The 22,990-nt window shown below is 43.5% G+C and overlaps 1 protein-coding gene across 4 annotated transcripts in view; it reads right to left on the reverse strand.

Annotated features, from left to right (window-relative positions):
* Window positions 1-9,654: 9,654 nt before the first annotated feature.
* Window positions 9,655-22,990, reverse strand: part of RBM20 (RNA binding motif protein 20) — an 80,285-nt gene continuing 66,949 nt past the window's right edge. For all 4 annotated transcript variants that reach the window (XM_032116811.1, XM_032116810.1, XM_032116812.1 and 1 more), the window contains 4 exons: window positions 20,963-21,632; window positions 18,483-18,602; window positions 17,662-17,783; window positions 9,655-13,717 (listed from right to left, as the gene is read on the reverse strand). In XM_032116811.1, coding sequence (XP_031972702.1) covers window positions 13,607-13,717; window positions 17,662-17,783; window positions 18,483-18,602; window positions 20,963-21,632 — 1,023 coding nt within the window. In that variant the 3' untranslated portion in view covers window positions 9,655-13,606. The remainder of the gene's footprint in view (window positions 13,718-17,661; window positions 17,784-18,482; window positions 18,603-20,962; window positions 21,633-22,990) is intronic.

Below are 22,990 nucleotides of genomic sequence, written 5' to 3' on the forward strand. Positions count from 1 at the left end.
TGTCATCTGTTCATTCTTGCCTTAACAAAGGGCAATCACGCATCTGAAAAGACGCTTTACTGGAAAGGGCTGAACTTGTGAAATGTTCGGAAAAATTAGAGTATTTAAGAGTTCCAGACAGTGAGTTCATTTAAAAGCTAACAACCAGAAACACAAAATGCCACCTCTACCTCAGAATAATTGCCCCTTTTTACTGGTTTACTGTGGGAGAAAATCTTAGGGAGCCCTTTATTAAAACAAGGTGTGTTATTGCCTTGTAATTATTATTTGACAAGCTGAGGTCCTATGATTAATAAATCATGTGCCTGCTTTTTGTGTGTATATAATCACATGCTCTATATTTATATGGACAGAGGGTTGCAGAACATTTACCTTTGTGCTTAGGACTGGCAGGAACTTCTGTGCTATCAGGTCTCCTATCAACGGCACCATGTGATATAATCCTTATCGTGACCTTGCCAAGTTCCATCCTCAAAGCGATTCAATATTTTGCATGCACGACTGCAGTGGGGAGGCCATTCCAGAACCACAGTGTCAAATGGTTGGTAACGATCTTCTAATCAAAATGTCTGATGCCTCCTTTTGATCATTTATTCTGTACCAGCACTGGCCCTTAGCACCATCAGCTCTTCTTTCTTCCCTTCCTGAGAGTATTTATGCAGAGAAAGCCTCATGCTCTGAGTATTTGCTTCGCAAAATGAAGTGAGATAGCCTCTCCTCAAGCTCACCCCAGCCTTCAGTGCAGCCTGGGCTGCACCTCTCCTGGTGCCTCCCAGGATTGCATTTCTCACTTCCTATTTCCACTACTGGCAAGTCTGTTACTTGGTGATCAAAGTGTGAGCTGCCAGGGAGCTTGCAGGAAAGGCTTTGGTCATTTATGCCTATGACCACCACTTTCTGCTATCTACCTTTCTGTGTCTAACATCTCAAGCCTCTTTTGTCCTGAGGTTGCTTCATATTTTCTGTCATCAGCAGTTTCACCAGTTCTCCAGTAACATTAGTGCCAAGCTCATTTACAAAAGCACTTTGCCAGATCTGCAGAGTGATGTTTAACACTCCCCTGGTAACTGCCCTCCAGCCTGACAGCCCCGCTGCTCTTACACCAGGTCTTTAGGGGGTTATACCTTGTGCAAAATCACCTCTCCCTTTTCTTAAGAACTTTCCACATGACCTCATATGAAATGTGCAATGTAAGTCCAGAGAGGTGAGATTCACCCCATTTCCTTCACTAGGCAAATGGCTTGCAGCTTGCCTTACCCAAGGAAGATAAATAGGTTTGATAAACCCATTTCATCTCATGCCATTTACCTTCCTCTCTTTTGCTAGCCTTTTCTTCACCATTTTTTTCTGAATCTGTCCACATACTGTTAAGCTGAAACCTTCATGCCTCTTCTTGCCCAAATCAGTTCACTTCTTCCATACAGGTTTGCTGTGCTCCTGTCCCTGACTGAGGGACCTGTTAAAGACATCGGGCCAGTTCTTCCAGAGCTCTGGCATGTGGATTAGCCTGTTCCTCTGCCTTCAGCGCAGGAAGCAGCCCTGAGATTTGCTTCTATCCGGTCCACAAACATTTCCATACCCCCATCCTATTATCCCTCACATCTGCAACCACATGATTAACATCCTCAGCAAAAGTTAAAGCAAAGTATGAGTTCAGGTTTTGCCCATGCCCGACACATATTAGCCTCTATCCCCTATAATCTGTTCTTCCTCCTGTTTTCTTCAGCCATATGCAACAAGGAAAAACATTTTCCCATTTTTTATTAATGTCCTTTAAAAGGCAAAACTCCGACTCGCTTTTGAGACATAGCTTTTATACCCAATTGGTTCTTTTGCTTTTTAGAATGATTCCTTCTGTTCATTCTAAGTATCATTTCTGAGGTATAAATTCATTCAACTGCGGCGTCTGTCTTCAAGCTTTTCCCCTTACCTGGGTTTTATCTGCAGTGAAGTTAACTAGAATTTTATCCCCTGTCCTGGAGTCTCATCACAGTGAAATTTAGACATGTAAATCCCCAAGCTCCTAAGGAAATCTGGCTATATGGATTAGTTCCTGTTATTTATTTAAATACGCCCCTTGGAAGTCTGAAGCTGTATCAGTCACACCTGCCTTCATACAAGAGATATAATATTTTGAACAGGATACTGTTTATGCCTAAAAAACCTCAAGCATCTCAAGTCTCCAAGAAAAAATTTGACCAAAGTGGATTTTCATGATAGTTCTAGGGTAAAAATAAGTAGCTCAGTGGTGGAGCAGAAGTAGATTAGTTGGTCTTTTTCCAATTTTTTTCTACCTTACAAATATAACTGTGCCAGTCACCTTTTGTGATAAACACTAACAAGATGTTTTACCTCATCGGGGCCAAGGGCCTCAGCCAAGGCCTTTTCCTGACCATTGAGGTCTAAATGTCTACGTGCTTCTCTTCACCCCACTTCACATCTGCTTTTTTCTCCACCTCTCCTCTCCCTCCTTCTGGCTTTCCTCCCAGAAAACAGGACACTGTCCCTAAGTCCCACCACTGGACTGAAGCCAGAGAAGTGTCAGCATACAAGGATTTGACATTTTCAGCTATGTTGCTGCAAGGCACAAAGGTTTGGCCTCCCACAGCCCAGCCCGCTGAGGCAGCCAAAGAGTGTAACATCTCCTGATGTCCTGGCAGGTGTCTGAATGTGTATCCAGCCTCCTTGGCAGGCTTGGACCACCTGGTCTGGAGGGAATCAGTGCTGCTGCACCTTCACCGTAGCCAGAGCTAATAGGAGAGCAGCAGCCTGGCTGCAGTGTTGGTACAGGGAAAACCACCTCTGGTCCTCAGTAGTGTCTCCCTGGGTGCCGAGGTTGATTTGCCCCCTGTTGAGGAAGGTCCTCATGGTCTTCCCATATGCGTATGGCCAGTGGGCTGGAGGGCTCGTGCAGAAGATGGGGCTGCAGTGGCCGTGCTCAGCCCAGGGGCACCATACCTTGCCCTCCAGGCCCTCCAGGTCACAGGCTGCACTCACCCACCTCACCCCACACCATGCCAAGGCAAGCTGGACTGCAGCCTCAGGCACAAGAGATCCCACAACAGCCCCTCAGTCATGTGCACAGGGCTCCTGGGGAATGGAGCACAGCTTGGGAACAGTGGGTGCTGCTCCCAGCCAGGTGTCTCCAGGGCACTGCCCAGGCTGTGCTGACACTCCAGGTGGGCTGAGTGCTTTCCCCCATCTCTGCCCACCCCAAGGAGCTGGCCTGGCACTCTCACTGCAGGGGAAGGTGGGGTGTGTCTTCTCTCTGGGGCATGAGCCACAGAGTCAGCACTTTGGGGCTGGGTTCCCACCTCTGACGCCGACTTACTGTATGACCTAAGGCAAGTCACTTAGCTGCTTTCCTGCATTTCCTGACTCTGCTAAATGCCAGGGATAATAAGTAACTTTGTGTGAGTGCTACGAAGCTTTGAAATCTTTAGATGAAAAGGTGCTGTATAATTGCAAAGCATTTTTAATAATGCTAATCATTCACTTCACTCTGCATTGCCTGACAGTCTCAGGCTGCAGCAGCCTCCAGCAGGCAGCCAGGGAGCATCAAGCTTTGCTCAAGTGCAGCGTTTTCCTGAGTTTGTTTCTGTTTTGACCTCATGCTGGTCCAAACAGGAATCTGAGCTCAGCTCAGGACCTGACAGAAAGCTGCAAACTCAGAACAGCTCCTGGGCCTTGCAGGCAGGAGCTTTCTGGAAAGCAGGGGTATTTGGGGGAAGGGATTTAAACAGCTGTGTTGACAACACAGACAATAGGGATCTGATTCAGGCTGAGGGGGGCTACGTGAAAGGCTGCACGACACTGAAATTAAAGCAACAGTCAAGAGCAATGAGAGGGAAGAAAGGAGGATTACTTGGGTTGAAATGCTCCTGGTTTGGAAGCAGCCACAGCCACGTGTCCCAGGAGATGCCTGGCTGGCACCAGCCTCCTCTGCATCCCAGAGAGCCTTTATCCTTTTAAATGCACTCTGTCAGGGATGCAGAGGCTTCTGGGGCAGAGTGCTTGAGTGTGAACATTAATCCAGAGGATTACAAAGGCAGGGCTTTTGTGAAGCACTGCAGATAGAAAAAGATGAGGTTATCTTCTTTAGTTAGGCCTGCAGAGCTCGTGTTTAACCACAATATTATTTTTATTTGACTCACTAAAATGACAGTAGCTAGTGATACCTGCAGCTCATTGCAGTCCAATACCTCCTCTTCCAAACAGAGGAGACTCTGTGCACTGCTGGCAACTCCTGTGATTTTATCACAACTTAGATGCTTTGGGGATTATATCCTAAAATTCCAGCTCCTTGAAACAAGGGAATTTTAGCTTTCATTTATAAACAAAGTATGGCCCTAGCCCTCAAGGTTTTGTGGATGAAAGAATTGAAACCATGAAACTAGTGCAACCTAAAAGCTCAAAAAACCTGGGAGGTGAATAAAGAGATCCTAAAGCTTGTGGGCTAATAAAAAAAAAAAAAGTCAGGAAAATAAATAGTTGGCAAACAACTTTGTCTTGGGAAATGGGGCAGGGCTTGGGCTGACTCCTGGCTTTTTGGGTCTTGGGGTTGCCAATATGCCTTTGAACTCTGCAGCCATTCATAAATCAACAGCAGCCACAATGCACTGGAGCTCTGGAAGTGCTGACATGAGGAAAGTGATGGGAAAAGGTTATTTTAGACATGTATGACAACTCACCTTGAAGCATTACCTGAAGCCTCAACAACCCATATCCCCTTGGAAAAGGAGTATCTTTCTGCTCTGGGAACTCATTTTGCACTGTAGCAAACCTTTTGTAGGTAAAGAGGGATTCAAAGGTTCCACAAGATCACAGAAGGGCACTGAAAGAGGTGAATGCATGGCTTGGTCCCTTGCATTTCAGGAAAGTGATTCTTCTTTGTTTCAGTGGGTGGTCTTTGCCGAAAGCCTCCAGGACCAAATAAGAGAAAATGAGAGCTTCAAAACCCTCATAAGCTTCACTCTGCTTTATCCTGTCTGCATCTTCAGGCTCATTCACACAATCACAAGCAATCAAGACACCACAGTGGCTCTAGTTTGGGTACCAGCTGACCCACCCCAACTCCCTGCTCACACCTCGCTGCTCCTGCTGAGCCAACATCCACTCGCTGAGACCACCTGCATGGTGCTTTCAGCAAACAGAATTTGCTTCCCACATTGCCTGGCTGACAAGAAGTGATTAATGAAAGTGATCTCATGCCATTCCTCACTATGGTGTGAACATGCCCCAAGTGCAGAGAGATGGAGCAGCTCCTGGAAGGAACATACCCCAACAGTATTTCTGAGGGGTTTCTTCAGTTTTTTTTCTCCTTTCACCAGGCTGGCAGAGCGCAGTGCTTCCTCACACTGCTTGCATCTGCTGCTGTTTCAAACAGGTTTCTAACTTACCTAAGTGCTCAAGTAGTTTTCAATTCAACCAGACTCCAACTGCTGGTTTTGAGATCAGACCCCATGGGAGGGGTTTGGGAAGAGATGTGCTGATAGCTGAACTACAGCAGCAGCTCATGAATCAGCACCTGCCTCTGCAGGAAGAGAAAAGCAGAGGAGCATGTAACTCACAGCCTGTGAACATGCAGTCACAGGGACATCAGCCTGCTGGTGGGAAATACCCATGAACACAGTCGTACCCATTTATTTCAGACATCTTGGGTCTATTTCTTACACAGCCTGGCATCAGTCACACAAGGCACTGCCAGGTCTCTGTGCCCCTGTGGCAGCTGGGCTGCCTTCTGTGCCTGGCACGGGAGGGGAATATCCGATGGCAAATCCCTGCCCTGTCTCACTAAAATACCCCTTGTCCCCCTCCCTCAGGGGTCCCCCACCCCACCCCCAGGCTAATTTGTGAGTGAAAATGACAGGGAAGCTTTCTGGGATCGTTTACAGCATCCTGGATGCCTTGCTGATATCTTGGAAGACTAATATCTAGCATATCCTGCCTGCCTGAGTTAATCTTTCCCAATTGGAATCAGGCACTGGAATTGCTCAGCTGGAGTGGTGCTGATCCCCATTAGCATCAGGACAGACCTGGGCTGCTCTTGCTGTTGGTCTGTGTTCTTTCTTCTCGCTCTGCTATTGAGCATACCTGTTTGAGGTCTACCTTTTTTCCAGAGACCCTGCATATGGTGGCAAGGGCATCTTGGGGAGCACCAGCACCAGTCCCTATGAATGTCTTGGAGCAGCCATGTCTAGGCAAGCTCATCACCACAGCTTCCACCTACAGACAGTGTTGTGGAAAGTAACAGTGAACAGGGTAGATAAGGAGGTTAGAAACTCAACTTGGGCACACCAAAACAACTTTACTTGTGATTGTAATGGTGAAGTACGTCCGATTGCCAGCTGCTCAATGCTAAAGTCCATGCGAGGCAGCTCGAGCCTTGCTCATGCACACACATGCACACACACCCCCACCCTCCAATGTGCCCACGCCTTGGGAGCCAGGACCTCTTCAATGCTCTAATAGTACTGCTGTGAAACTGGTTTTTACACCTCAGCAGTGACACAAACAGGCAAAATTTTCCTAGTTCTCCACCACAGGTGTGCAAAACACAGTGTGGCTACACCCCCTGAGCTCAAGGTGAAAGTTTGCTGCCAAGAACACGTTGCTATCTGCCAAAGATAAACCAGCTGCAGTGCAAAAGCAGCCCAGCCAGAGAAGAAACCCACAAACAAAACAGGCTTCCTGTGTTCTCTATAGACACCAAGACAGTGTTTAAGGAAGGTGGAACTAATATGCGTGTCCTCAAACAAGGCTCACGAACAAGGGGAGGACAGCTTTTAAACAAGAGCCTTTGTTTCTAAGGCACAGGGAAGAAATTAGGCTGAGAAAGCTGCCTCCTGACCCAGGGCTGTGCTGCTGGTACTTACTGTGTTCCCTTGAGGAATAGTGTCCAAGAGTCTGCCTTGCAATTATTTAAACATTTAATAGGCTGAATTCAGCATGCCCTATGCAGCTTTCTCATTCACAAAAAGCTTTTGGAGGTGCCCAATCATTCAGATGATCCAGTTAATTAAAAATTGATGTATGCTCCTATTTCACTTTAAAGGAAGCTAGTTCAGGTAGCTGAGTGCTGCTCCTGACAGGCAGCCCTTTAACCAGAACAGGCCTGATGTGAACTGAGAGAGCTGCTGGCTTTGGGTATCTGATTAGAAATCTCACCCTGCAGAAGGCTGATGCAACTGTGTGCAGATCAGCCCTAAGAAAACCATCTTCACAGTGTGGAAGATGGATTCTGGTGGCCCCACTTCTCCCTTGCCTGATCCCATGCCCCTGTGACACCCACCAGGGCCCTACTGACCCTCATGTTGGCAGTAAAAGGGGACAGGTAGGAAAGAATAAATGGAAACTACCTCTGCTTCTTTCACTTCTGCATCAGGTTCCCATGGTGCCATGAATATGTCAGGTTAGTACAAGCCTGTTCCATAAAGATTGAGGCCAGACTGCCAGGCTATAATGCACCATAACTCTGCTGAGGGCAATGAAAGGGGAGGTGGGACATGGTGGGAGAGCTGGGAAGGATTCCTGACCACCAGGTCAGTAAGACTGGCTCAGGCCCTGCAATGAGAATCATAGAATCACAGAGTGTTCTGAGTTGGAAGGGATCCACAAGGATCATCGAGTCCAGCTGCTGGACAACCACAAAATTCACACCATGTGCTGTCTAAATGCTTCTTGAACTCTTGGTGCTGTGACCACTTCCCTGGGAAGCCTGTTCCGGAGCCCAACCACCCTCTAATATCCAGCCTGAACTTCCCCTGACACAAGTTCAGGGCATTGAAAGCTTTTGTGGGTATTTCTTTTGTGTTTCACTGCTACATTACCCAGTTCCACTAAGATGTTTTAGGGAGAATCCCTGTCTCTTGTTGAGTCCCTCTCTTGTCCCCAACCCGGGGAACTTTCCCTCCACAAATACATACCGCATGCTCCCATGGCCTCATGTTGCAGCATTGCATCAGGTGAGCGAAGCACATGAGGAGAGCTTGACCTATTGACACAGGTAAGTGGAGACTGGTGGAGTCGGATGTAGGAAAATAAGCCAAGGCAAACCTGTTCTCTGCGGCTGCCCTCGCTGCCACCTGCACAAACACGGCAGAGTCCCAGGGCGCTGAAAAAGCAGGAGGGGGGAGGCTGCTCCACACAGTGCCTGTCAGCCCAGCTGATGTGCCAGGGCAGCGTCCCCCAGCCAAGCTCCACAGCAGCCTGTCCCAAAGCAGGCAGCACCATCCCCAGCTCCCTGCACACCCCTGTCCTCCCTCCTGGTCAGCTTCCCACAGAGGGCTCCTGTTTTGGGACAGCCTTGACCTGGTTGGCTCTGTGGGGCAGAGTTTTACAGCCTGGCTGTCCAAGTGAGGTCAGTCACAGCCTTGTGTCAAAGGCCAAGCTGGTGTTTTGTTCACCTGTGAATTTTCCAGACCTGAGTTCCCTTTTCCACCAAGAATATTAAGCGTGACAAAACCTGGACTTGAAACATTGTGTTTGAACACCACAGTTTGGATTTTTTAAATTTTGTTTTGTTTTTCTGTTATGGATATATGATGTCATTTGCCTGATTTCTAGAGCGAGAGATTCATAGCTCCAATGAGATGGTATCACACGAACAAAGGTTTCAATACATCCAGGACAGAACTGAAACTATTTGTGCTTAAAATACATGACACGTGTGCCTTGCCTGCAAAACAGTTACTTAAAAGACACTGATTTAACGAGCTGCAGAATCAGAAAGCTGACTGCCAGCCTTTCTGCCCATTTTCCCAGCCATTCAGTGGGGCAGACAGGACCCATTTCCCTCCCAGAGAGGGGGGTGGGAGGTGTAGCTCATGTTTTGATAGTGCCCCATGCCCTGCCTTGCACATGGACCAGACATTGCCTTGTCTCAATTTTCCTCCCGATGTTTTCCACGGAATGAATTCATCAAATCTGGTGGTAAATTCCCCCCTCAGCTTTTGTCCTCATTGCATTCTTTAAATATTTAGTACAAGACTGTTTCTACGTCACCCTGGCCGAGGCTGAGTATTTCCTCCCAGGAGCTCCGCTTGGTGGCAGTGGTGGTGAGCCAGGGAGAAGGCCAGAGTGGGAAAGGTCCTTGTGTAGCTGGGGTGGCACTGGGGAAGACACTGCTGAAAAGAAAAAAAATCAGGAAAGGCAGAGGGAGGGCACAAGGGAAACAGAGCAATTGGGCAAACTTACGGGACTTAGGTTGAGATGATGTGGAGAAAGTGCCTGGCTGGGGAAGATTTTATGTGGTGATTTCAGAAGGCTGAGAAGACAACTCAGATGGAGACAGCAAAAAGCCATTGGGATCAGACAGCTTGCCCAGTTCATTTGAAAATAAAAAGAAAACGGGAAGTGAGGACATATCTAGAGGGACAGAAGTGGGTAATAACAATTAATAATAATTACAGAGTGAACTGCTGAGATGTGCTCACTTCAGCACCAGCTGATGGCAATCACTCACAATCTGTATAGCGGGAGCTCCCCAGCAAGAACCATGAAGCAAAACTTGTAGAAACTGTATTTAAAAAACAAACCTTTTGTCCCCCTGCTTCATTCTTACTCCTTAAACTATCTTTTATTCATTTTGATTTTTAATAGATCCCCTGGGAAGCTAGAAGCATGTTGTTTCTGGGACAATTGCTCACCAATGTATATGCTTTATAATTCTCTTTATTAAAATCTTCCTTCTTAAGAAACACAAATTGAAACACTTTGCAATCAGTTACACAGATCAGTTAATACTGGTGACAGTTCCTACATAATTAAACAAGTACTAACAAATTTCAACTGTTTACAAACCAAAACTTAAATTAACAAGATTATATAAGCTCAATAAATAGTACATCTGGTCCAGTTCAAGTATAATTCAACAAATCACAGCCTTAATCCTTAGAGAATAGAAAAAAACCCTGAATATAACCAGCCTAACACTAATTTAGTGTTAAAGCCAATGTGAAACTTTGTCTGATCTAATGGGGAAAATGTTTAATTCTTTAATTTTTTTCTTCAAAGAAAGTAGGTTGCAGATTGCCATTAAAGACTATTTGAGATGAATACAGATTTCACAGAGATGAAAAACATAGTCCCTATTATAAAAGTGCAATCTTTGGTTGAGATGTATTGAAATAGTTTTGATATATTAAGGAAGCTCCTTTTTAAATATCAATATTTGTTTGGCTAGACCTGAGCCTGCTTTGTGCTATATATATATATATATATATATAAACAGCGTGGATTATAGTGATGATGAATTATGCCAACTAAAAAAAGTCAAGATTTTAAATATAATAAACCAAGAGAAACAACACATTTTTACATAAGCTGAGGAAGGTAAAGGGCTGCCTACAGCAGAATTCTTCCTCAGCAGAATAGGTAGTAGAGAGAAGTTGAGGAGTTGAGTGCCTGTCAGCATTACATAATGGCCTGTTAGAGAGGGAAAGAGATTATCTCTGAGTTCTCAAAGTGCATCGGGCTGAAAAGTGATCATGGGCATCATTAGGAGCTACTTGAGACTTGGGATTGCTTTCAAGTGTTGAGCTTTAGGGGAGAAAAGGACCTCCTCAGAAGGGGAAGTGCCCATTTTGCTGTTCCCAGGATTTTGCAGGTTGCTGTTTTGTCAGGGCAGAGCCCAAAGGGATGGGGTGTCCAAACCACCTCTACAAATGTCTGGCTCTGATCACGTCTGTGGGGTTGGGCTCTGCACCTGCATCGCTCACCTGAGTCATCTCCCTCCAGAAGAGGAAACTGCACAGGACAGAGATGCCATCTAGAGCCTCCTTTCTCGGTGGCAAGCAAGGGCCTGTAGCTGTGACCCAAACAAGATATCTGGAGCCAGGACATTTCCTGCTGAGCCTCAGTCAAGTCTCCACCTCTGAGACTGAAACTTAAATGACTGGGGGCTGAAGGATACCAAGACCCACTGTATCAAGAGGGAATTTTGCATTCCTAATGCAACTGTCCAGGAAAAAAATCGAGGTTAAATGCAAGCTGTGAATAATGGGAGTGAACCTGGTTCAGAACCAGAGAAGGGGTAAAGTAGTTTGAATCATCTCCCATAAATCCAAAAATAAGCCCCTGGGTAAACACTCATTTTAATTATTCTTCTGCTGCCAGTCAAAATCTCATGGTTACCTGCTGCTTTCCCTGCCTGCCTGTATCCACCTGTTGTCTGCTTTCAGAAAGTGTGATTTAAAGCTCTTTGGCCTGGGAAAGTCTTTGTTGTGGATTTGTGCCTTGCCTATAATAAAGGCAGTGGACCTGTAGCTTCTGCTGCGATACAAATAAAGAATAATAACTGTGATACTTTTCTCATTTGAGGTTACCTGGGGATAAAGTTGCTGGAGGCATATGACTTTGATATACAGTCAGCTATGTCTCACATCCAATTAAGCTTAACCACATGGTCTAACAAGCTCCCATTAGGCTAGTGAGAGACCCAGTTTGATAGCAGGGTTAGCTTCAAAGATTTGATGCTTGCATTTGTAGTGATTTCCTTCCCTTGCATTCAGTTTCTGCTGAAGGGCATGAAGGGAACTTCATATTCAGATGATACATGACCAGCTTGAGAGCTGCACTTTAGAAGACAATTGCACAATCTTTACTGCCATTTTCATCATCTTATAGCCTGCAATACAAGCTCTTGTCCTAATAGCCCTGTGCTCAAGTTTCACTGCAATGTGAAAAACAAACAGTCAAAGGAAAACCCAACCCTTGAAGGAAAAATACCTGGTTTGCAATATTGATGGTTTTTTCCTTCTCCATAGGGGAAAAAAAAACAACCCAGAAAAAAAAAAAAAAAAAAGCCACAAAACAAAACTAGCTGTTTTAATGACAGACAGACACAAGTCTTAACATACTTCAAGCCTGGACAAAGGTGGATTCAGGCTGTAATATTTTTCATTTCCCCTTGTGTTTTGGTAGGCTCTGTCTGAATCTGGGATGCAAAGAATCCCTCAACTTGCAAGAAGCAGGAATTCCAAATATGAAATCTGAACCTACCTCTGGTAAAAATGAGTGGAAAGCACAGGCCATGAAATGGAATAGGGCTTCAGGCACCTCTGAGACACTGCCTGGCTACAGGGTACTTCAGCGAATGACCACAGCTGCTGGCACAAGACATTATGGAACAAATACTTTGGTGGAAGCAGTTTTGGCAATTTAGCCACTTTGCAATATTGTGCAACATCCCTGTCATTCTTAAGGATAGCTAGAACCTTCTGGGAAATTATTTCCTCTGCACAACATCTAAACAGGACATCCAGTACTAGCAATTTTTACAGAACATACTGTGATGAATATTAGAGTCAGGCAAAGAATGGAAATGCCTTCAAATCCCCATCTGCCCAGCTTGCACGGGACATTTTATAAACTCTGGGATCAATCCTGGCAATGGTTTGCCTGCATATTCACTTTAGTACACAAAGCCCTATCGAAATGAACCAGAAACTTGTACAGTGCATTTCAAAGGGACTTTGCAAAATACTAAGGAACAACTGTGCAGAAACAATAGCTCATAATAATGCCAGAGCTGCTGGTGCATCCTGTGTTCTCTGTGCAGCGCTCCATGAGCCATCAGTTGTTGTATTCACCTTAAAAAATTCAGGGAAATAAAATACAAAAACAAGATTAGAAGTCTGGCGTCATGCCATAAAAACCAGGAAAATTCAACGTTGCCAAGCTGAGGAAAAGCAAGCTTTAAAGAAAACAAAAAGACCCCAAAAGCAAGGATCTTGAATAAAATGTCTGAAAGAGACATGGTCCAAACATGTGGCACTTTAAAAAGCCTCTCATGAGAGTTTCAAGTCTGTAAGACTCAAAGTTGGCACCCTCTAGAATTATCAAAAAGAAGAGTTTCAAACCCAACGGTCCCTGGAGAACACCCTGGCCACACCATGGAAAATGCTGAAACCAGAGCAAGCTGGCTGTCAGCACATGTGTTTGAACTGCCCTTGCTGTGCTGGCTGCAGGCTGTGAGGTCCCTGGGACAGACTGTGGCTCCCTCGGAATTCGCACAACACCGGCAGTGTACAGTCAGTGCTTGACAACACAAACATTTTGTCATTTCACCAAGCTCTAAGACATGGAGGTGGGTGCTGATGGGGTTTACATTATGCCATCTGCTGACTAGTTTTAGCACAATGGTTTTAGATATCCTATGCAAATCCTACTTCTCACTGGGGCAATGAGTGAAATGGCTGAAGATATTTTAAGCAACATTAACGCCTATTTATAGTCACATCTCCATTCCTTCCAGCGTCCACTGGATGCTGAGTGCTTCTAAATACTCCACATGACCTGACGTGTTACATCAGAACTAAAACTTTAAGAATCCCTGAGAATTCTGATTTAATCTAGGAAACCACTCCCAGCACGCAGAGTGTGAGAAAGAATTGCTCCACTTCTAACAGATATGCCAGCATTGCTTCACCGTGGGAAACAGTTTCAGGCATTTTGGTTTTTAATGGCACTCTGGGCATAGATGCATGGAACATGCTCTTTATTTCCCCTCCTCTGTACAGTGCAAATTGACAGTTATATCATAGAAATTAAGAAAAAAAAAAAAGTATCAGCATTCACTCATTACAGCTTTTCCAGTTCATCTACATCACAGTTTTTTCTTTGCAAAGTGAGGAACAATGCCAGTGTCATCCTGAGGCAGAGGGCTGCCTTCTTCCTTCATTTTCAGGCTTTCTTCTGCAAGCTGGGATAGATACTTCTGCAATCACATAAAAAAATAAACCAAAGCATTGTTACCAAAACTGAAAATATTCAACATGGGATTCTTTATGCCTGTTCAGTGCTCTATCTCTTCCAGCATCTCAAAAGGAAAGAAAGCACATAGAAGCCCCATTTTGGTGAAAACTCAAGCCAGAAAACATGGCTGTGTCAGGCAAACTACCTGAATACATGCAGAGCCTCAGAAGTTCAGTGGTTTACTGTTTGCCACAGGGGGAACTGGTGACAGAACCAGGAGGACTCTACTCCCCATCAGTCTGTGTAACTAGACCTCACCTTTTCTCTACTCCCCTGTGCTATCGGGCAGGAACTAACTCCACTGAGTCAACTGAATTCTGCTAGGAAAGTACTGGTGTGTTAAACATAGACATGATTTCAGAGTCATGATTTAAAGTTTATATATTACATTTTCAGCATGCTCAGTTCAGAGAGACACCTTTTGTACTAGAACATTTTGTTTTAAGGGAATAATCACTCTCAGTAATAATTAACACAATTTAGCAGTTTGGCTAGAATATTTACACTTACTGTGTTTCTCTAAGATAAAGCCTCTTGCTACTTTAGGTACTCAGTGAGATTTAAAAGAACAGACATGGCCAGTGAGGCTTTCAGTCTTTTGGCAGTGTTCTTAGCTGGCAGAGCTGCACACAAAATGGATGAATGGTGACCCACGGGTGTGGGTCTGAAAATAGTGCTCAAACTATTTATTCAAGGTCAGCAGGCATAGCAATGGATGGAAAGAAGCTTCTTCAGCAGCAGCTACTGCTGGGAAACTTACACACAATAATGTAGAGGTATTCTTATTAATGACTTACACAGCTCACATACATCCCATTCAAAAATAACTGACCTGCACATTGTTAGTATCATAAAACTCCTTTTCTAGCTATTTGCTCATTCTGATTTATTTTGAAAAGACCCTTTCACATCACTGCAAAATTTTACCTACTTGCAGGATTTCCCCAGAATACAGTTTACTTTTTGGCATCCATGGGGAAGAGATTAAATGATAAATGGATATAAAAATACTAAGGGCTGTGTTAGAATTGCCACATTCTCTCACGTAAATATAAGTTTTGAATATAAGAGGTTCATCCGAAAGGGCCTCAGCAATGGTAATGAATGGACATACCCGTGACAAAGTGACAACTGCACCCTTGTTACTCTGAATAGAGAGATTTGGCTGTGGAAATTACACAACTCTCAGTCTTGATCTCTGGGTGCAAAATTCCATGTGGCAAAAAGCCAGAGTAAATGTTACAGTAGTATACAGAGATACAGGGTCCATAAAGGCTGGGAGACATGTTCCGTACACCATGGACTGTAATAAATCACTAACATTTGTCCCTGGATCAGATAACCCAGGCTTTTGGGGCTTTTAATGAGCACCGACCAAAATAAGACTCAGTTTTATCTGCTACCTTTAGCTGATATTGTCAGCTATCATGAGTATCACAAACACCATTTTGAAGTTTGCAGATTCATATTAATTTATAGCAAAATGGCAGTCAAGCAAAAGATGTGTGGTTTTTTAAATTTAAATACAAGTTTTGACAAATACTGCATAAAGGCAGTGGAAAACAAGATGAAATACTGCACTGAATTGCCAAAGTAGCTTTCACCAGATGAATGGTGAGAGCTTTCTGTGGTAGCGGAGAAAGGGTTGGCAAAAATAGTGGATTTTTTGGACTTGAGAATTGCAGTGGATCTGTAAATACAAATATCACCTGGGAAAATAATTTGTTATGATGAAGAGAATTAAAAATTACAGAAAGTCTGCAAGGCTGACAAAGAAACAGTTGATTTTTTTATCAGTGATTGATGTTATTCAAGGGGCATCATACTTAGATGAAGTTGACTATTTTACTTCAAGACAAGGCTTTTTGAAGAAAATTGGCAAACAAATTGTTTAGCTTTGCATTCAAATCCAAACACTGAACACATGAACATCTATTTTGGATGTGGCTCAAGGAGGTCACATGAGAGACAACAAGTAGCAAATCAGCTATAAAAGACTTAAAGCCATGACACAACTTGGGACACTGTTGTTGTCACTGGATGATGGCATTTGGCATTCAGGCAGAGAACAGGAAAACAGCTTGCAGCAGCACTCCCGTAGCTCCACTATAGTCAGAATCCCTAGCTCCTTTATTGGTGGATACAATCGTTAACTTGCATCATCACAGAAGACTTATATTTCTTGCAGAATGCATAAATGAGCATTATGGTGACTAAAAGTGTTCTAGCAACACAGAACAATGATTTGAAATTTGCTAAGTTTCCATTTGAGCAGGCAAAAGTTGGACGAGACATTTACTTCCTGTATTTAGTAAGATAAGATGTATGGCTCGACAGAACAGTCTGTTTTTATTACTGCATTTGACAGATTTAATTTTAACAGCTTTTATAGTCTTTGTTCTTTTATCTCGATTCAGTGTTAGATATCTGCCACAGTACTCATGGGAAATCTCTTAACAGAGAGAAAAAGAGATTATTTTCATACTAAGTTTTAGTTGGGCCTTTTTTCTTATGACTTTTAACAAAATAACTTAGAAAATGAGATAAAAATATAACTGACTTCTTCCCATGGAACCAATTTCCAGGGGCAAGGGCAGGAGCTGCAATCTTTCTTTAATATGAGTTTCTTAGTGACAGACTTGCATGGGATACATGGCTTGCACTGAGTGGTGCCACCTCTGGTGAATCCTTCTGGATTTTTTGTATGAAGCAAAAAAAGGCATTGAAACTGGGCACTTGTTTTTCAAGCTTGCACTTGGGAGATCCATTATGAGCAAGCATTGCAGCTCTGTAGGAAACCTTCGGAAGCCAGAGGCCTTTGTATGGTTACAGCTTATGGAACTTCAGGAAAGCCAAGAAAAAAATTCTCCCAGAGAAATTATTTGACTGTGAGTGTTACTAGAAAAGTCAATGCCTGCTAGCCAGCTAAGGAAAGAGAGCTATTACTTGAACAGAAGCAGAATTACTGCATTTACTGTGGGCAGAGGGAAGGAACAGAGAAAGAAGGAGCAGCTCTGCTTTGCTCTGCCATGACTTTTGGTAAGAGTATGAGAATGCCAACACAAGTGTGTGTGCAGTGTACACACACTGCTCACGGGCAGTGACTGCAGTGGGAGCTAAGGCCAACTCCTCTGAGGAGCCCTGAGCATGGGGCAGGTAATGCTCAGGCTGTTGTGACTGATTCTATTGATGGTGCATCTGAAAAATGACAAAGGCAGGTCTTTGATTGAACTGCAGGCACATGTGTTCTCCATGTGCTATTATCAACTGCTGATGTGTTTTTGTTATATTCTTACGGAGCAACAAGTACTGACATGCTCCTGCATATCCTCATGGAAATTACTCAGCAGGGGTGCTCTGCGTGGCTGAGCCGTTGCGCTGCTCTGCACACAGGGAGGGGATTTCAGTGGGTCACAGAAAATGCCTCACAGAGCCCATGTGTCACAGAGAGCTGTGAGCTGAAAAACGCTGAGAAAGCTACACTAACACAGAAATGGGTCTGGCTACATTATCAGACAAGTGCCATGTTTAATGCTCCCAACATTAAGATGTACTAAAGGCTGCTGCTGGGGTTACTCCCAGTGGCAGAAACACCTGGGACCCTCTGGCACAGGGAATTAAAGATCTGAGTTGCATGCTGTGCTAGTGAGAAGGACCAAATGTAGATGAGAAGATCAAATTACCATCTGGCCTTGTTTTACCTACGATCGAGAAGTTGATTTCTAGGATCTGGGAGTGAGAAATCAGCATGCTAATGTTTGGAACTACTGAAAAGTTTGTTTATCTGAATTTCACTTCATCTGAATTCTGTCCACAGAATAAAAACTAATTTTTTATTGCATCATCTACCTTACACAAAATCCACCCCATGAGCTTGTTGTTAGGTAGCTTCAGGTGTGTTTTTACCTGGAGATTTTTGTAGTGAACAGTACTCCTGCAGTGACTTGTCTTTGCTGTCTCTTCATTTGTGTAGAAGAGTCCACAGAGCTTGCAGTAAAATCCGGTTCTAGGCACCACAAATTCCACACCTGTTGAGAAATTCTGAATTACATTAAAATGTCAGTTGAAACCCTACCCTTCCTACAGTAAACTTGTTTTCAAAGAAAAAAGGTGCTATCTAGCTAAATGACAGGAATAGGAAGACTGAATCCTGGATTCACTTCTCTGATTTCCCTATTTTTGCAATATTGATCTGTACTTTAAAATCCCGTGCATTGAAAACACACATTTTCTCTTTTCTCTTAGATAGACGTACTTTAAAATCTACCTTCTCATAATATTGACTGGAAACTTCACTCTGCAACCTCAAGGGCTAGAAAAGCAATAACACTTTTTGCAGTAAATTCATGTTTAAGTTATACAGATCGCTTTTGAGGATGTACTTCTTCCAGGTGTTTTGCTCATAATCACTATTTACACAGTAAAGCCAATACTTTTGCTTACACTTTTATGTCAAAGACTTTTAAATTACTAAGTATTTTTTCATATGTATTTCATATATAGTCCAAGGGAACTTATTTCATCTCATCAGCTGCCTTTTGCCATTCATTTGGAATGAATTAGCAATAATCTATAATCAAAAGCCTGTTTCTTTCAACAGCTACCCATCTGTCATATACCCTATTCCTTCTCGCCTCACATCTGTTCTGAAAAATAAATACAGCAAGTAGCCTTAAAGTGACATCTTGTTGTGAGCCCTGGGTATTGCAGGGGGCGGCCCAACATACCCAGGGGAATGCTGAGCTCGGTGAAGACGTCCTCTTGTTCCCAGCCTGGTGCCGAGGGCTTTTGTTTAGACTCCACCTCCGGGTATTCCAGAGATCTCATTTCCAAGTACCTAGAATTTGCTTAACAAATGAATAAATGTATTGAATGAAAACAGTTTATTAAAGAGACGTTTGTAAACTTCTTGGGACACTTTCTGGGTGGATCTATAAATGAAGTAAAATCTGGAAAAAAAATGCTTTTCCATTCCAAATCAGAGGCCTGTTTAGTACAACTCTAACAGCTGTGTGTGCAGTCACTCCGATTTCTCCCAGTAGACCATTTTTCTATTTCTAATTTAATGTTATGTTTGGAGGGTCTTTTTGTATTTTAATCTCTAAATAGAGCTATAACATTACACACCTCTGGCAGAAGCACAGCCTGACTGCAGCTTTGTAACCACGTATGTTACTGCATGACCAGTGGTGCAGCTGGGCTGACACAGGGGCTGCTGAGATGGTGGGGGCAGCAGGACCTGATGAGAACAACTCCCCAAACCTGCCTTTTATAGGATGGCTGCAGCATCCTCTTCCTGGAGCTACTCTTCTCCCATCCTCACCTCTCCAAGGGACAGTTCCTGCTTTATGGCTCCCAGCCACTAAAAGATTTTGGTTTCTGAATAGTAGGGATGGGATGGTTGGTCCCTGCTGACTGACATTAATGGACACAGAAGGAGATTCAAGGTGTGGAAAACACTGGATTGATTTGCTGAGGCAGATATAGCCTCAGCAGAACAGATGCTCTCCCTTCCTATGATTTCTATCATATGAATTACTTTTATTTAAAAATAGAGACATTTGCTATCACAGAGCTACAGAATTACAGGTAAACTGGTCTGATTCCTCTTCTTCAGTCCTTACATCAAAGAACTAGCTCACTTATCCGGACAAAATTTCTATTGCATCGCAAATTTCACCTAGATAAGAGATATACTTTCTTATAAAACAAACATATTTTGCCCAAACCAAACTCTTCCTGTCTTTCAAGTCTGTAGTTCAAAGATCTGCAGTTTCTGGCTATGAGGATGAATTTTTCTTCACTGTTTTAAATATGTCTATTGTATGATTTAAAAGAAAATAATATAAAATCCTAACTGGTCAGCTTTCTAATTAACTTTAAACCTACCCCAGGATTCCAATACCGCAGCAGAGAACCTGGAAAGCCCCCATTAAGCTGGTAAGCTTTTCTTAAGACACCCAGGGCCTTTGCAGCAACTTAAATCCCATTTAAGTTGACTTCTGTGCTTCTGAGCTGGCAGCTGCATTTGCAGAGGGCCTAGAGCCTTAGACTGCAGATCCCAGATAACAAGTCCATGTCAGAAACCTGGGAAGCATGAGAGGCCCTGGAGCTTCCAGGCTCCCTGCTGACAAGCTGGAAGTTGAGATGCTGGAAACACTAGTAAATATGCTCTTGAGACACCCAACTCTTTCAGCAGCTGGCTGCCCAGGAAGCACGGGAGAGCCAACTTTGCCATGCCCAGTCCCATGGCAATGTTATCTCCAAATATGCAAAGTCTGGCAAGGTGTCTTCAGGCCAAACAGGTTAATAACATGTAACAAGAGTTTCAAAGCTGTCCTGAAGGAAGAAGTTAGCTCCAAATGAGATGCTCACATGAAATGTTTCCAGCATTGCACCCTCAAAAATCTTCCATCAGCTTCTTTTCACAACCCCTTACCTATGACATAGGCTCTGGCAGCAATTAAAAAAGAGCATTTCTGACCAACATACTCAATGTTGTTTTTCACTTCATCTCATTATGCATAGCCCATTTGCTCAAGGATCATTTGACAAGAAACTGAACAGACTTTCAGACCCTCAAGATACCTTTTTTCCTGACAGCTAAAATATTAATAGGTAGCTATGATTACATTTATTGACCTCTCACAGCACATCCTATCAGTTACATTAAAGGCAGCATGCAGTAGATAACAGGACATGATAAGGCAAGTCCTGACACAAGGCATGTATTTGCATGAACAGGGACTGAGAATTAACAATCTATGCATGATATCCATGTTACTAATGTTTCAGTACAGTGTGTAAGAATACCCACCTTGTCCAGGAGCCAGCCAGACATTACCGATACTTTTCTGCTGACCTTCAGAGACTGTCACTCATTTCATTGACAATTCAAAATAAATTTAGCAAGGCACTTAAAGACTTCAGCTAAACTCATGCGAACCTTGACATGACAATTATAGCAGCTTATGCCTTTCAGAAAGCTTGCAAGCTGCTTATCATATTTCCTTTACACTATTCATCTAAGAGGCTCTAATGGTTTAGTTTGGCCAAAGGCACTGGGGTTCTTTTACTGAGCTGCTCCAAGGACAAGCCTTGATACTATTAACAACACTTATTCTCGTTAGCAATAAATTTCAGTCTGCCCTAAGAGAAAACATGCAAGGCTCTCTGCAGGCTAAAGGGAAAAAAAAGAAGTAGTTACCCTTGGCCTCTGGACACTCTTGGCTTCCATGTCTTGTTTCTTCACTAGCGTTTTTAAGGAGCATTTCCGTTACTTCTCTGCTCTCAGCTCCTTGTGATCCCATCTGTTTGTAATCATCTATAAATGTATCAGGGAGCTGGAGAATCTCTTCTTTCAGATGAACAGAAGGTATATGGCGATCTTCAGGCTCTAAACGAGTGTCAGAGCTCTTATCAATTTTTCCTTCCTTCTGCTGGCAATCAGACTCCTTAGCAGATTGGTCTTCTTTCAATTCCTCTGGCTTGTCTTCAGGGTCCAGATTTAGGCTTGATGCTTCAGTTACAGCATCATCATTATCATCGTCCTCATCATCTTCCTGACAGCCACTAGAAGCTGCACTGCCCTTTGCTGTTTTGAAGTTTGTTTCTAAAGCTTTATGGGCAAATTTGTCTTCACTCCTGGTTAAGTGGCCGTGATCATTTTTCAGTTCTAACACAGTTGACATACAGGGACACATTTCTGAAGCAGCTTTATTTTTCTGATCAAGTGGGACTATTTCTTCAAGCTCTGTTATATCAGGCTCCATAATTAAATCATCTTCTCCCACTTCATCTACTGTCACTAATTCCTCCATGTTAGCAGGATACCAGGTCTCACCTTCTATTTCACTTCCACTCTCCCAGTCTCGGTCCTGTCACAAAGATGTAAAACATTTTAGAGATTGGTGATCATAGATCATCACTGTTAAAAAGTGGGCCTTGAAACCAGGAAGAACCTTGATATAGCCATGCCTAATTCCTCTTGCGTTTTAGCTTCAAAGAGTGATATGCCTTGGTGTTGTGATTTTAGACCTTATGCACAAGGACAAGAAATCTCTATTGAATTTTACATAAACTTCCCTTTGTGAAGATTCTGTAACTGCCTTGGGGATTACAGTGTCTCCAGTCCCCTGCTTATTGCTTTTCTGTAAGCAGTAGAGCAAGGCACAATGTGTTACACTTTGTTATGCAACGGGTGCTACTATGTGATGCCCAAGGAAATGAACGTCTCCCCTTCCTCTACCTCCATCTCAGTGCAATGAAAGTATACAGAACCCCATTCGAGCCGCTGTGGCTTTCCCTTTGCTGGACTAGGTCCTTTAAATTCATACGGTGACTGAGAAAACATGGCTTCCTTCTGCAGTCATTTCCTTCCACCAGCAAGATCCCTCTGCCAGGGACTGTGCTGGTAGCCACTGGCCTAAACCTTAGGAAAAAGCAGGTTTACAGTTATACTCCAAGGTACATATTCTGAAATACCTCATACATGCAGTTACAGACTTATAGGACTCAGGCACTAATACTGGACTTTAGAAGTCTTAGAATTAAAAGGTATATCTTACTTTTAAGACACACTTGAAGCTTAGATTTCAACTCCCAGACTCCTGGTGTACACATAATCTATTAATAATCTGTATTCTCCTCCTGTTTGGCCATTCCCACACTTCCCCTCCTAGAATCCTAAAACAGCATGAAAACTCTGTGAGTTGGCACTGCTCTTGCCAGGAGATCAGTTTTCTGCAGCAACAGATATCAGTATCTTCCATATCTGACCATCAACCCATGACCCTACAGATATGAAGCTGGAGGAATTCCAGGGACATTGCTCTCCCCGATTGCAACGCAGCAGTAGGGTTGCTGTAAAGGCATACTTAATTAAAACCAGAAACAATCAGGACACTACTATCTATAGTTCATAAGGCCAATGTTCTGAAAAGTATCCATCATACTCCTCTCTTTCTCCACTAACTGACCGCATCTCCTATTTTTGGGCACGGTTTGCGAAGTTACCCAGTTCACTTGGGCATACATTCCTTACAGCTGCCACTGCCAAGCGCTATGTATGTGAAGCAATGTACATGGGCAAAGAGTAACTAAAAAAAGAGTTCTGGAGGCTTCAGGAAAAGCTGTCCCTTAAAGCAGAGGTCAAAATAAGACAAGTTAATTTAGACAACCTCCTTCTCCAACCCCTTTACGTGTTTTTTCATGAGGGGTTAATATTTCATTTGGC

Source organism: Corvus moneduloides, chromosome 8 (genome assembly GCF_009650955.1).
Source record: "Corvus moneduloides isolate bCorMon1 chromosome 8, bCorMon1.pri, whole genome shotgun sequence".
Lineage (NCBI taxonomy): Eukaryota > Metazoa > Chordata > Aves > Passeriformes > Corvidae > Corvus > Corvus moneduloides.